This window comes from Acanthaster planci, linkage group LG01 (assembly GCF_054643075.1).
Source record: "Acanthaster planci isolate LZ-2023a linkage group LG01, COTS_SCS, whole genome shotgun sequence".
Lineage (NCBI taxonomy): Eukaryota > Metazoa > Echinodermata > Asteroidea > Valvatida > Acanthasteridae > Acanthaster > Acanthaster planci.
Window position 1 is genome coordinate 25,357,331 of NC_141777.1, and position 14,100 is coordinate 25,371,430.

The 14,100-nt window shown below is 39.4% G+C and overlaps 1 protein-coding gene across 2 annotated transcripts in view; it reads right to left on the reverse strand.

Moving 5' to 3' along the window:
• The window catches only part of LOC110975151 (RAC-gamma serine/threonine-protein kinase-like), a 48,008-nt gene that overhangs the window by 20,158 nt on the left and 13,750 nt on the right, over window positions 1-14,100 (reverse strand). For both annotated transcript variants that reach the window (XM_022227349.2, XM_022227348.2), the window contains exon 4: window positions 12,072-12,189. In XM_022227349.2, coding sequence (XP_022083041.1) covers window positions 12,072-12,189 — 118 coding nt within the window. The remainder of the gene's footprint in view (window positions 1-12,071; window positions 12,190-14,100) is intronic.

Sequence of the window (14,100 nt, forward strand, 5' to 3'; positions counted from 1 at the left end):
CTTTTTATTGTCTTCGGCTTTTTAAAGCCATATCGGTTCTTTTTGCGGCTGATCAAAAATCAAATCTCACAGGTTTTTCCATGTGTTCGTTTAAAATCCTGACAAGGAGGTGGTGTGTGATCCTGTTCCGAAAACAGTGTTCTTTGGTCGTGTTTCCGCCATTTGAGTGCGAGAACACGAAACCATTATACTGAGTATAGTAGAGATCAGTGCACGAAACCCGTGTCAAGAACGGACTGCCTGAACTCGACCAATAAGTCACTTACCCAGTTTTTTGTATTATGTAGAGTAGCTGTACTAAAAATGATCAAGTGTGACACATACCGATATATCAGTGGAATACGCTTTCAGAATGGAAGGAAAACAACCATTTATTTATGAACATTCACTTTTCTGGGCTTTTGTCCAAAATACAATGAAATTCAAACTGTGTCTAGTGGGTCAGGGCTGCTATCGCCTGTCAGCCTGTGATATTTACAATGCACATAATCACACTTTAGCAACTTCAGTTTAGCTTTTTAATAACTTGAGAGCTTCTGCAACCTACTGGTACATGTGTATGCTTTCAAAACTACAACTCCTGTTATGCACACCTTTTGTGCCTATTGCACTGAAAGTCTCCTGTCCATGCTTTGCACATTCCTACTACATGTAGACTTGACTTCAATGCGCATGTAAACGTACATGTATGTAATAGTGAACACACTTAAACAAATCAATAGTAACAGGTCATGGGGCACACTCAAGTTAGTACTTGTTAGTTTTCTCAGAAAAATGAATAGGCAGTCTCGATGACACAATGTACTGCCAATATCATCACACCGGTACTTCAACCTGATCCATGCTGCAAAGCTTGTCAAAGGATACGTAAATGTTTAACAACTATAGGAAGGACAAGTACTGCTTCCAAACAGGTTTGCAGCCAGTTTTACAGGATCATAACTAAAGAAACATTTAACAACCACCTCCTCTAATGCAGGATGTACATGTAGAAGATGGAGCAGATGTTCATGAACATGGACCAGATCAAGACTTTAGCTTCAGCAATGAACATGTACTTTTTTCCATAAAGCTCTTCCCTCCTCCCCTCGGTTTCTCAGTCTCTTTTTCCTCAACATCAGAAGTTTCCCTGTTGTTATAAAAACGACACTTCCTACATATGCCCATGACAGGAATTGTCCACTTCCACAAACAACTGTCTTTCCTTGGAATAACAGGGGCATGCTGTGCACCTTTGGTCAATTCATTTCTGGTATCTGTACATACATGTATCAATTTCAAACCTAACTGATTTTCATTTTTTTTCCCTTGAAAAAGTGTCTCCAACTTGAAAACCATTATTCAACAATCATTAAAGGTTGGCAATGACAATTTCCCTGAACCTGGGAAAAAACCGAAAACGTACTGACTTGAAATGTCACAATGTGTACATGTACCTGCATGTCAAGTACATGTACTCATCATACATGTACACTTACATGTACACTTACATGTATGAACATGTAAAATGTAACAGTACACATGTGTGCATGGTACCGTGTGTACCAGTTCATATAGAGAAGACAAATTTGAAAACCAGTACACTGTATGTACATGTATAAACTGCACTCGAGACTTCCTACAGTACATGTACATGTAGCTGTGAAGAAATATGCCTTTGACAGTAACTATGCCAATTAACATGATTAACATTCACAATTATACAGTCATAAGCACAACTGTGACCGGCTCTAAACAGATGGGCAATAAGTCGCCAGATTCAGGTTATGAGTTAATGATACATGTAATGGCTGGATTTTGTACATGTCCATACCAAAAGCTACAATTTGTAAATGACCCCTCTAGTGCACTGCGTTCTAGAGATCAGGAGATACGGACTATGATAGACATTTGTACATCCACATTTTTTGATTCAATAAAAGCACTTTTCAAGAACAAGCTCATAAAGTGTAGTGCTTGGAAACACATGCTACATGTATGTAGGACTTCCTATCGAATGATCAATTATTCATTTTTCTTCATCAGAATCCATGTTTGTAGTCACCAATTCTGAAATATAAATATTATAGAAGCTACATACATGTATTAAAGATGAAAAACACAAAATCACGTTTTGAAGAAATCTTGCCTTCTCCAAATGTACAGGTACATGTAGAATAGGCCATTACATGTTTTGGCATTGCATGACTTACTTGTACATGTATTACCCTTTTTTGCAGAGCGGGTCACGATTATATAAAACGGAACCACTTAAACAGTGCATCAATACTGAGATTCAGTGCTCAGACACCAAAATGGAGAAATTTGAGCACAGCTTCATGTACGTGTACATGTGTGCAGAATTAAAGACCATTTGCAGTCTTCAATACCTGTTCAACATTCTGCACATCAAACTCCCCTCCCCCTCCTTACAAAATCAGGAACAAATGTAATCTACAATGTGCTCCAATGTACTGAATTCTTTCTTAGGGTCCTTCTGATGTGTAATTTCAGGTTTGTTCCATGTAAAACACTGCACAGAATCCACTGCATGCATGTACTGTACATTTACATTTGTACAAACAAGCATACAGTGTGAACAGGACAGTATACAAATACATGTACATGTACACGTACATGGTCGGAGGTTGGATAGTCAATTTTAAGCACCTTCAATATTGGAAGTTAATGAACTAGCTCCGAAGGCGCAGCTGAAAGAACCGCCATTCCTGTAGTGTGTCAACTTCCAATGTGGAGAAGACAGCACTAACATGGCCACCCACCAGACCATTTACATGTAATGTTTTACCATGCCGCATACAAATTCGGTTGCCACTAAAATTCTAGGAACAATGCAAGATCCAGGTACAATGTACATTTTAATTTACACAGATATTTGTTCTGAGTCACGTAGCTACGGGTAGGGTGATGCCTGTGCATGTGTACTTTACCAAAGCTGACAGTTAAACTGAACTGTTACCGGAAACAATTAAGTATGGTAGCATTTTTGACTTGCACATGCATATTGCCTGGTCAACAGTAAAAATAGTGACTGGAAGGTACCGGTACATGTACGGTACATGTAAGTGTGAATGGACCAACGAGAACCGGTCCACTATGAATACCGGTACGCACCGGTAGGAGGTGCATGTATGGTAATATGAACAGTGCATGTGCCGGATACATGTACTGTACATCTCTTTCTGCAACAATGCATGTATCCGGGTACTTGTGAGCAATTGTGCTGCATTAGTAAAATCCGCCCCAAGTTGAAGTGCACCCCCCCAGCAGCACAAGAAAGACATATGGTAGTAAGTTTTCCAAGTGGGCTCTTGCACGCGTTCTGCGGGTACACAAAGACCGTACATTAAGGAATAAATGCATTAAGCGTACTCAGCGTGCTCCGCATCACACGCTACTGATCTCCATTATAAACGCGTGCTTATGCAGTGAGGACCTAAAAAACACGCTCTCTTTTGTTCCACTCGGAGCAGATTACAGAGAACACCCCTACCCCCGAAAAGACAAACAAGTACCTGTTATTGAAATTACAGGTACTAGAGACCCTGCGAACAAATGGTCTGGTATACAGAGTACTATAAACAGAGGTGAGATTGACCAATGATAAAATAGCTGAAATTAACTTTAAAAAAAGCATAAAGAAGCTGAACTGTGAAAATCTCCTATACTTTTGTACACAGTCAGTAAGGAAAAAAAGCTGAAATTCATAACAAAAACAGCTGAAATCAGCTAAAAAGCTGAGAAATCTCACGCCTGCATAAACCTGAGCACAGGTAACCAATCAAATCACCGACTTCACTTTTCATTGAGAACAAATTAATCAGTGGCAGGTGCTGCATCAGCAACCCTTTTCTCGCTTCCACAGGAATGACAACACAACAACATTCACCCATCGTTGACCCCCAACCCCTTCCATATTCCCAGGCACCAACAAAACAGAGAGAGAGGTAGAGAAAAAAAAACCTGGGCTTGTTTACGTCCCTCGGCCACAGACTTTGTTTTTTTCCCAAGCCCACAGGAAGCCGGGATTTCCTTTTGCCGTCCGTACGCCTGGCTAATCAATTCTGCCCGATACTCTGTCTCTCCCCCCCTCCCATGTGCAAAGATTAAAAAACGCGGCGCGTTGCAGGTCTGCTGGTCCAACCAACCCTGGGCATGTGTCGCCCAGGATTCCCGCTGAAGGAAAAAAAAAAGAACATTTACAAATTTACAGCCGACAATGTTTTTTGATGCTGTGCAAACAGCACTGCATGTACGAGTACATTGTACCAGTATATTGCCTCCATGCAGCACATGGAAGCAATGTACTTCCATCTCTTAACTCCATTTGCTTTAGTACATGTATGGGTACATGTACACGTATATGTCACGTTTGTTTTGGTTTGCATGGTTTTTAAAAGCGACTTTTTAAAATATCCAGACAGACGAGTGCATGTGTGGGTGAAATACAGCATCCTGTTTTCCCGATTTTCAGTTGCCATACATTTGAAACAGCTTCATAAATCAGTGTCATAAATAAGGTCCTATCCCATGCATGCCTGCTTTGTTTGTATGGTACAAAGACGTACAGTCCTCCCATTAGGTATTACATGTACATGTGCCTACAAGTATTTGCTTATGTGTGAACACTGAGAACAGAAATAAACGCCATCTACATGTACAAACACATGTTCCAACTTATTACTGTAAATTACCTCCTTCCTGTTGTATACATGTACATGTATATGTTTGGACATTTTTTCTACTAGGCATGGCTTGATCGAATTGGATGCGTTTCCTTTGGGTACCTTCATTCAATACCATCATTTCAACACTTTCATTGAAGTATCAACAAAAACTGAGGTTCCTGCTGAAATCTGAAACTGCGCGACTCTTCCCATGACCTTGCTTACTCATAAAATGAAACGCACATGAAACAATGCTATAATCTGTTTTTAAAAAACATCAGACAGATACCGTACGCACTCAAGCATTTGTGAAATTTAATCTCCAGTGCAGTTTTTTCCTGTTTGTTTGCATGACAGGTATTGTCAGCTCTGTTTGTGTGTTATTGGAAAAACATGACAGCCGATACTGCAACCTCCAGCCTGCCAATATGGATTTACTGTCTTGCATTTCACTTCCATTTAATTTGTGCAGACTCCCCAATGCAGACTAGGCACTAATTTCATATTTACTCCCCCCGTAATCTATTGATCAGTTTAGTGCAGGTTGTATAATCTTCGCCCTCTGGGCATGCGGGGCTCCATCCACCGAGTCTGTGAAAAACATTTGGAGAGGGGGGGAAAAAAAAAGCAATACCGTGGTGGTACTCCATCGTCCAGGCCAGTTTGATACCCTAACGAAAGATAATTCTGTGGGTAAAAAATTAGCCATGTTGGAGGAGATTTTCACAGTGAATCTTTTCCGTCATATGGTGGTGGTAAATTTGGACCTAAACTCGAGTGCTTTTTCTTTGTTGGAAGTGTCCCCCCATCACAAACATTTCTTTTGACATTTGGACTGTGCCAAAATAAAGTAAAGCTACATCTACCATACATGTACATGTACAGTGTATGTTGTCTTGGTAACAGACTGACACCTTTGTAACTTCGTTCTTTGGGGTATAATACGGAATAACCACTCACTTAAAAAGTTATCATTCATGAAATACGTATATGAGTACATGTACATGTATCTATTGCCATGCTAAATTGTATCTTGTCAACCCAAACAGTCCTCCTTCCTCTAAAAGGTGAAGGAATGAGAAACGCTACCGGTAGGATTAATCTTCATTGTTTTTCCAGCATCACTGCCCAACATGATTAGTTTCTGTGAAAAGCACGTACATGTATTTTGAAACCCTGTGATGACAATTTGCCTACAGACTAGGGAACTGGCCAGAGTAACAACGGCAGGCACTTAAGGGCAGCAATCATCCAGTCAATTTTGTCCTTGCCCTACATGTACATGTAGGTCGCACATGTTGCCCGGGAAACATAGGCCCTTGATCGTTACATCTGCTGGTACAATGTATGTTTCTTTCACCTGGATCACCCAGACTACAACCACCTACCGGTACCGTACATGCATATGAATATACAAAAAACTGAAGTACAATGTACCAGCATCCTCTAAAGATGCATGCTGGTGCATATACGGTTTTCTTTTAACAGGGACATTTACAAATGGTGCAGATGTGGGTTACATGTACCAGTAACGGTATATGCAGCTCAGAAAAATTGTACGGCTCTATATCGCTGTTTTGTGCTGTTATTTCAAAACCCTACATATACATCATACATGTACATGTACATATAGTCGTGAGTTAACCACCTAGTGTTTCCAAGCCGTACCGGTACACGGGATATCGGTACACGGGATACCGGTACGTGTATCCCGGACACAGACCATTTCTAATGGTCCCTAATAACTTGTATTCTGTACACAAAGAAACAAAGAAAACAAAACCAGAAATTGTGAAAATCATTTCAAAAATTACAGTGTACATGTTCAATTACTAAGCTAAATGAACACTTCATTTTGTGGTACCGATCTCTATTAGCTGGTTTCTTGGGGTACATACATGTACATGTACATGTACTAGTACTAGAAAACAAACATCCAATGAATTCAGATGCATTTGCACCATGCAGTCTAACCAAAACATTATGAAGAGAATCTATATCAGAAGGTACATGTACGTGTAAATCTGATGAAGTGTAGACATGTGGGACCAACATGCATGTACCGGTATTATACAGGTTACATCTGAATGCACACGTACACCTGTACATGTATATGTAAATGTACATGTACCATTTACACATGAAACAGAGACCCTGGCTCTAGCTACTGGTACATGCACATCCCTTCTGCAACAAAACACAGCCCCTCCCCCCCATAAACACAGATCTTGTGCATGCGGGTGTTACACAATGATTGACCGTCCATTTAAAAACATGTACATGTACCAGAAAGTGACCATGACCCAAGCCAATATTCAATGCAGAGAAATAACTGAAATTCATTCCATAATCACAGATAAATAAAGTGAAAAACCACAATGGAGTGGAAGGAATAGAGATGTTTTCATAGTGAATAATTATACAAGTACATGTACATGTAGGATGTGTGTATACATGTATGTACATGTAATACATGTTGTGTACCAGTACACGTACCACGGTATGAAGTTCTGAACACGGAACTGCATACATGTACAGTAGTTCAATCAACCACCGGTAGGAACATCCGTAGCACGTGCATGTAGGGTACATGTACATGCACATGTATGTTGGCCTATACACATGTCCATGTACCAATACACGTACATTGTACATGTACTACATGTAGGCCTATATGTATTTGAAATACGGGTACCACTGCTGATATTGCAGGCATGTACACTGTACATGTACACATGTACTGTTGACCTGTTAAAAGGGCGAGGCTACACACTGTACATTTGGTTACTTCCAACCCAAATTATACACATGTATGTACTTGTACCAGGCACATGTCCATCAAAGCCTGCAGAACAGACCACCTCGTTTTTCAATGCAAGGGGCACATCAATCTGCTGTGGGAACAGATGTCCCAGTTTTGCTCGAAATTTGGACATGTAAAAATGCTTGATTGATGAGAACTAGATTTCATGAAATGTTTGGGAATGCAGAGTACATGTACATGTACAGTATGTACTTTGTACGAGTACTTGCGGTGTGAGGTTCTGTTTCCAACTGCACACCATGTCCTGCGTAGAATATTGGGGGGAAAAATGACCTCCCTTATCAGGAAAACAACTGCCACACCAGCTGTGAAGAGCCGCTGTATTACCCTTTGACTTCAGTTACTAGCACTACCTACATGTACATGTATGTCCGTATATCAAACTGGAGTATCCCACTCCTTGCCAGTGTAAAAGATGCAACTAGGGAGGAACGGAGGAAACCGTGATCCTGGCACAGAAACAATATTATATTTCTGTCTGGCCGTGTTGTTTACTACTCTGAGCAGAGCAGTTGGGAGGGAGTGACTGTACCATCATCCCCCGGCTGCACATTCATGTGTGTGATGCACTGCCAAATGGCTCGGCACTCATATTATGAGTCACTGACTGACTGGTGCCTGGGTTCTTGTTTGTCCCAAACCGCACCGCGATTATAATAATGACAGGTAAAGACGAGAAAAGGGAGAGCAGGGTGCATCCATGTTGCTCATACATACCGGTACATGTATGTGAATTTCTATGTTGGGGAAGCACAGCACTGCTGTACGGTGCGTGCACAGTACCATACGTACATGTACCTTGTGCTGCATGAATACCTGGATGACAATAAGCCATTTGCAAGTTAAATTTGAATAAAATCTGGTACACTGAGTTCTCCAAATTCACGTGAACATAAAAACTTGAATTCTCCATACTAAAACCACTGTTGCTATACCTTGTGATTCAGGACAAGCTTTTGCTTAGTTACAGTGTACATAAGAGATGCCTTGCAACAATACGCTGTTCTCAATGGATAAGAAGGGCACAGCGGAACCAGTCCATTCCAGAAATGGTGGTCGCTATGCAAAAGCTTGCCCCGAATCATGAGGTATAGCAACAGTGTCTTCAGTCTAGGGAATTCAAATTGTTACGTTTCTGTGCAATACGATAACACAGTGTACCAGATTTTATTCAAATTTAACTCGCAAGTGGCTTATTAAGCTTGTTGACTTGAACAAGTACACATGTATGTACAAGAAATAAGACATACCATACAGCTGCCGGTAGGCCTACATGTACATGTATCAAGCCATACATATCTATAGTTGCTCTTGTGAAGTTTCACTTCTATTTTTCCATGTGCATTACGACATTAAAGGGTCTTGGGTGCGCCATGCTGTTTTTTTGTCTTTTTTTTTCAATGCAGTCCTTGTGTAACACTCACAACTTGTTTTCAGTGTTTTAATATTTTATGTTATTTGCATATTTATGAGCAAACATGTGACATCATTTTCGGACAAAACTCTGATGTTTGTTACATGTATTACTGGACTGCAAGAATTTGGCCGTCTTTCAATTTTCTTTGCTTTGGTGGTTCATTGGTGATATACAGTGGGTGACATGTAGTTTTCCCACAAATACAAATATTGCACTTGCAGGGAGCAAATTTTTGAACACAGACTATTTTTACTTCAATTTTTCATCACAAGCTACCGGATCCTTGCGGAAATTGCACACTTCGCGTTCACACGACCAATTCCGGTTGTAATCGCAAGAAATTCGCAAAAGTTTGAAGGAAGGACCCGTACAACAATCAATGCATGTTATTTAAAGCTTCCGAAGATGAAAGTTTACACAGTATAGTATTTATACACGATACATCTACATGTTTACAGGTACAGTTTACAATCTAACAGGTTGTAATAAACAGGTGTTTAGTTAAAGGGCTTATGCAGTAAGTTTTTTAAAGTAAAGTGATACCAGTACTTGAAATGAACCATTTTGCCCCAATCACATGTGCATGGGCTTGTGCTGATACATGTACATGTACATGAAGTTGGTCTCATATACCAAATACATGTATTGTCATTATATGGGTGTTTTAAGAGTCTGTTTTGCTTGAAGCTAAATCTTTAACCCCTTTAACCCAAATTCATTTGAAGTTCCATAAAACTGTGCCCCGATGTACCCTGCATTATTGCGTACCGGCAGTTTTCCTGCAAAATATATATACACGTGTATGGTTGTTTTTTGCTTTTTTTGGCAAGTTTCCACAAGCACTTGTGCATGAATTCAGCGACAATGAAACATACATGTAAGCTGCATTAGCTACACGTATGCACCTGTCTTCTAGATTTTGTGACTTGATTTTGTGACAGTACTGGCATTTTTCAGTCATCGGCTTCCCAAGCAGACACATTAGCAGCATGATAATAAACAAATAAATAAACAAATAAATAAATATTGCATGCTTTACATGTACATGTACATTCACATAACCAATCGCAGTGATAAACAGTGACACAGTGACTTCGCATCAATGCAGGCAGTCTGGCTCCGTGTGATGAACAGGGTCCCTTTTAATTGGTGACAGGGTAACATTTTACACAAGGTATATGTACAGTACATGTACATATATGATCGATGCAATTTCATCGCTCGGGACCCCTGTTTTCAGCACTCATGTGAAAAGGCCTCTATACACATGTGCATGTACCTGGGTACATGTACCTGTACCGTACCGGGAAGATGTACACAGTTCGAACATCAGTCCTTCATTTGAAGAAAATCCAGGAGAGCTACATGTACATGTATAAATCGCTCTCCTCAAATCTCTCAGGAGAGCAAATCACTCCCCTTAAAAAATAAACCAATTGGAAGAAATGGAAATGAGGTCAGACAATTGTTTGTACCCTGACGGTCTACATGCACAGTGTATATTGTTCTACTTTCTCTGATGGTTTATGATGTTCTTGGGACAACTTTTAAAATTAATTTAGTTTTAATTCAGTTAGAAAAGATTTATGATACACACATTGTCTCAGTGCTTTTTTTAAATTTGATACGGCATTTTATACTACCAAATTAAAAATACACTATTTAAGCCTGACTAACTAATGTTACATGTAAGTTTCAACCTACAATTCAACACAGTAGTACGCCATGTACATGTAACTTTAATTTAAATCAAAGTGAAAGTGAACCTTTTTCATCCTGATTTGGGCATTTCTTTCAAAAAAGAGCCGGAAAGGGATTTGAAAGTTTCAACTGCACTTGCAACTTTGTTCAGTTGATGCAGACTGTAACAAACCCACCTCAATCAAAATAGGAAAACGTCAAACCAACACATGTGCACACATGTGCGAACATGACAGTGTTTACGTATGATTACGGTCCGACACGCTGGGGGGGTTTCCTGCTCAAATTCAATGGTCACACATGCTGTATGTATGCACAGAGCAACATTTTCATGACAACCAAAGCTCATGGCGCACCACTTTCGGCTTAAGCACCACATAAAGAAGATCGATACTGATTGCCTCTCTTGTCACTGAAAACTTTTTACTGACCAATATAAGCATGTAACAGACTGTACCATGTACCGATACAGCGAAACAGTGCGTGACATACAGGTACATGTACATGCAAGCATATGTACGTGTACATGTACAGCGTGCATGCTACACGTTCGTGCAGGGCTGGCTGGCCGGTCTGAAAGCAGGCTGCACTCGCAATGCATTGATCGTAATATATTAGTACAAGAATTATAGCCCTACGTATGAAAGTCGCGGCAGGATAAATATGAAATCATAAGTTACATAACAAACAAATCACAGGTTTTTTTTGGTGATGTCATCCACTGTGTTTGCTATATCGTTTGTTATTTGTAAAGTGTTTTTTTTAAGGGCGCGATTTTTTACCTTCCTTTAGGAGTGTTGAGGAGTGCAGTTGGAGTGCCTGCGCGATCGCGCTCCTTTAAAATGAAGGACTGGAAAATGTCCATGTCCATGTATGGCAAGCAGTGACAGCCGACATGTACATGTAGTTTTTCCACTCACACATGTTGTGGCATGCATTGAATAATCTGGCAAATTTGACACAAGATTAATGGATGGAAGAATTCCCTGGAGTTAAATGTGCTCTACAGATGTCTAAAATGCCTGTCCATGCACATCGGTTCCAGTAGATATACTGTAAAAAGCTGAGCAAACATTTGATTAGAATGGGAAATCCTATTTAGGTACTTCCTACTCTACATGAGGAAAGTGTGCTCGCAGGAATACCAAGAGTACATGTATTTTCTTGGCAAACATAGATATTACAGTGATTCCAGTGATAACAATTACACAATGGGAGAGTCAGTCCCTGCAAATCCCTCTCACTACTACCCCGATTTCTAGACATCAAATATAGCTAAGGAGGTCAGGCAAAGACTTGGGAGCTACTTGTACACGAAAGGGGTGTGGTCACTGAAGAAAACAGGACGCCAGTGGAACAACGCTGGGTACACAGTCTATAAATTAAACATCAGGAGGGGCAAAACCGCTACACAATTGTGTCTCTGTAACACAAATTGTGGAATAATCGAATAGTTTCTTACCTCTCTGTTGCAGAGTCTACTTGAAATGTCCGATCCACAAAGGTAGTCCATTGTAAACATCGTACGTAAAATATGTTCTTATCTTTCCTATCAGAGGCTAGCACTTGGCATTGACAGTCTGTGGCACAAAAGAAGAAAAATAGCACATGAATAAATATGCAAAACGTTTTTTTTATTTTTGAGGACACTATAAAAAATGAAAATTACCCAGTAATGAAAATACGTACATACGGGTAAATATAAATCCTCTCTTAACTTTTACAATCATGAAATTCCAAAACCAGAAAGTGAAAGTTGTTGATTTTAAACTCCTGTTTATCAACAGGCCTACCCAGCAATACATGTAGATATATCTTGAACACAAATAGCAAAAACTGAAAACACTAAATATATCCCACATCAGCAATTCCTTCTGCAGGAAAAATTATATCAATTTATGGCATGTTCTCCATAAAATGGACCAAAATGCAACTCCAGATGTCATCTTTTCAAAACTTCTAAAAGAGTGACTTTGACCATGCAAAATACAAATTAGCACCTTCAGATTTATAAAAATGATTATATTGGGATAATTAGGCATAATATGCACTCATGGTGGACATTTGGTTGGCTACCAGTGCAAATCAAATGGAGTTGAATTCATTTAAAGTTTTACATCAAAGTGTTTACACCAGAGGACTTGATTTCAAAACTTCTGTCAACAAGAAGGAGAATTCAGTATATTTTTTGACTGATGTATTTCAAAGCACCTAAGAAATGTTTTTTAAAAAATATAAGCCACAAAAAAAGAGCACAAAATTGACAGAAAATGATGAGAAGCGTTTGGCTCTCTTCATTCTCTTACCGTTTATAATCATTCTCACTATACCAACATACTGGTACAGTATTTGCCAGGTCTTGTATCTTTCAACCACCAAAAATTATTTGACTTTGAAATTTATAATGAGTACAATATGTTCGTTGCGAATGTCTTATTTGACAGAATTTTGATGACGTTGGAGAATTTTGACAGAATTTTAATGACGGAGAATTTTCACAGAAACTGCATGACGTTCGAGAATGCCACAAATGCTGTCACATGTAGTGCTCGAAAATTCTATGCACGATTTTCATTTTGCCAGTTATTTTGGAGATAACTCCGCTCAAAATAAAATTAAAATTAACAACTCTGAGCATTAGATATGGCGTCATGGCGTTCGAGAATGCCACAAATGCTGTCACATGTAGTGCTTGAAAATTCTATGCACGATTTTCATTTTGCCAGTTATTTTGGAGATAACTCCGCTCAAAATAAAATTAAAATTAAAAACTCTGAGCATTAGATTTTCATCATGAATCGTATTTTGTCTCGAACGTCATTTTTTTGCGAACGTCATTCAGAATGATGGATTTTCTTTTGAGAAACATTGTTCTGAAGAGAAAAATCGTGGAGCGTCGCCATTCCGTGGAGGGACTCATGAATATTGAATAAAAAAGAGGGCGCACTATCTGAGTTGATGTCAAAGGTCAAACAGGCCACGATGCAGCGAAATGTTTCTCTAACGTCACTGCCAGAGATTGATGCAAGCCGCAAAATTGCCACGATCGGTAAGTTCGACTGCAGTTTTCGGGAACATATTTGAAGAAAATGTAATTGGTCCAGTTGTAAAAGGATGGTGGTTTGGCGGTGCTTTTTTGCACTCTTTTTTAAAGCTTGTGTTGTACATTGATATATGGATTTTACTTGCTTTTTTTGCAGTCAATTTGTTTGACACTAATGAATCGAATGACATTCGCGACTGCCAACTTCGGGACCCGATTAAATGTGAGAGGTCCTTTTTAATTCGTGATTATGGTTTTAATATGTGTAAATGTTATCACCTTTCACCATATATAAATCTGTGTAGAATAACCTCAGGGATTATCACTCCTCAGTAAATTCTATTGGCTCGGATTTGAACAGGGAGTTCATGTCCCTCAAAATTGCTAACATTTGAGACTTTCATTAATTAACTCCAATTAAGTTGAAAGGTTGACATGGTTATCATTG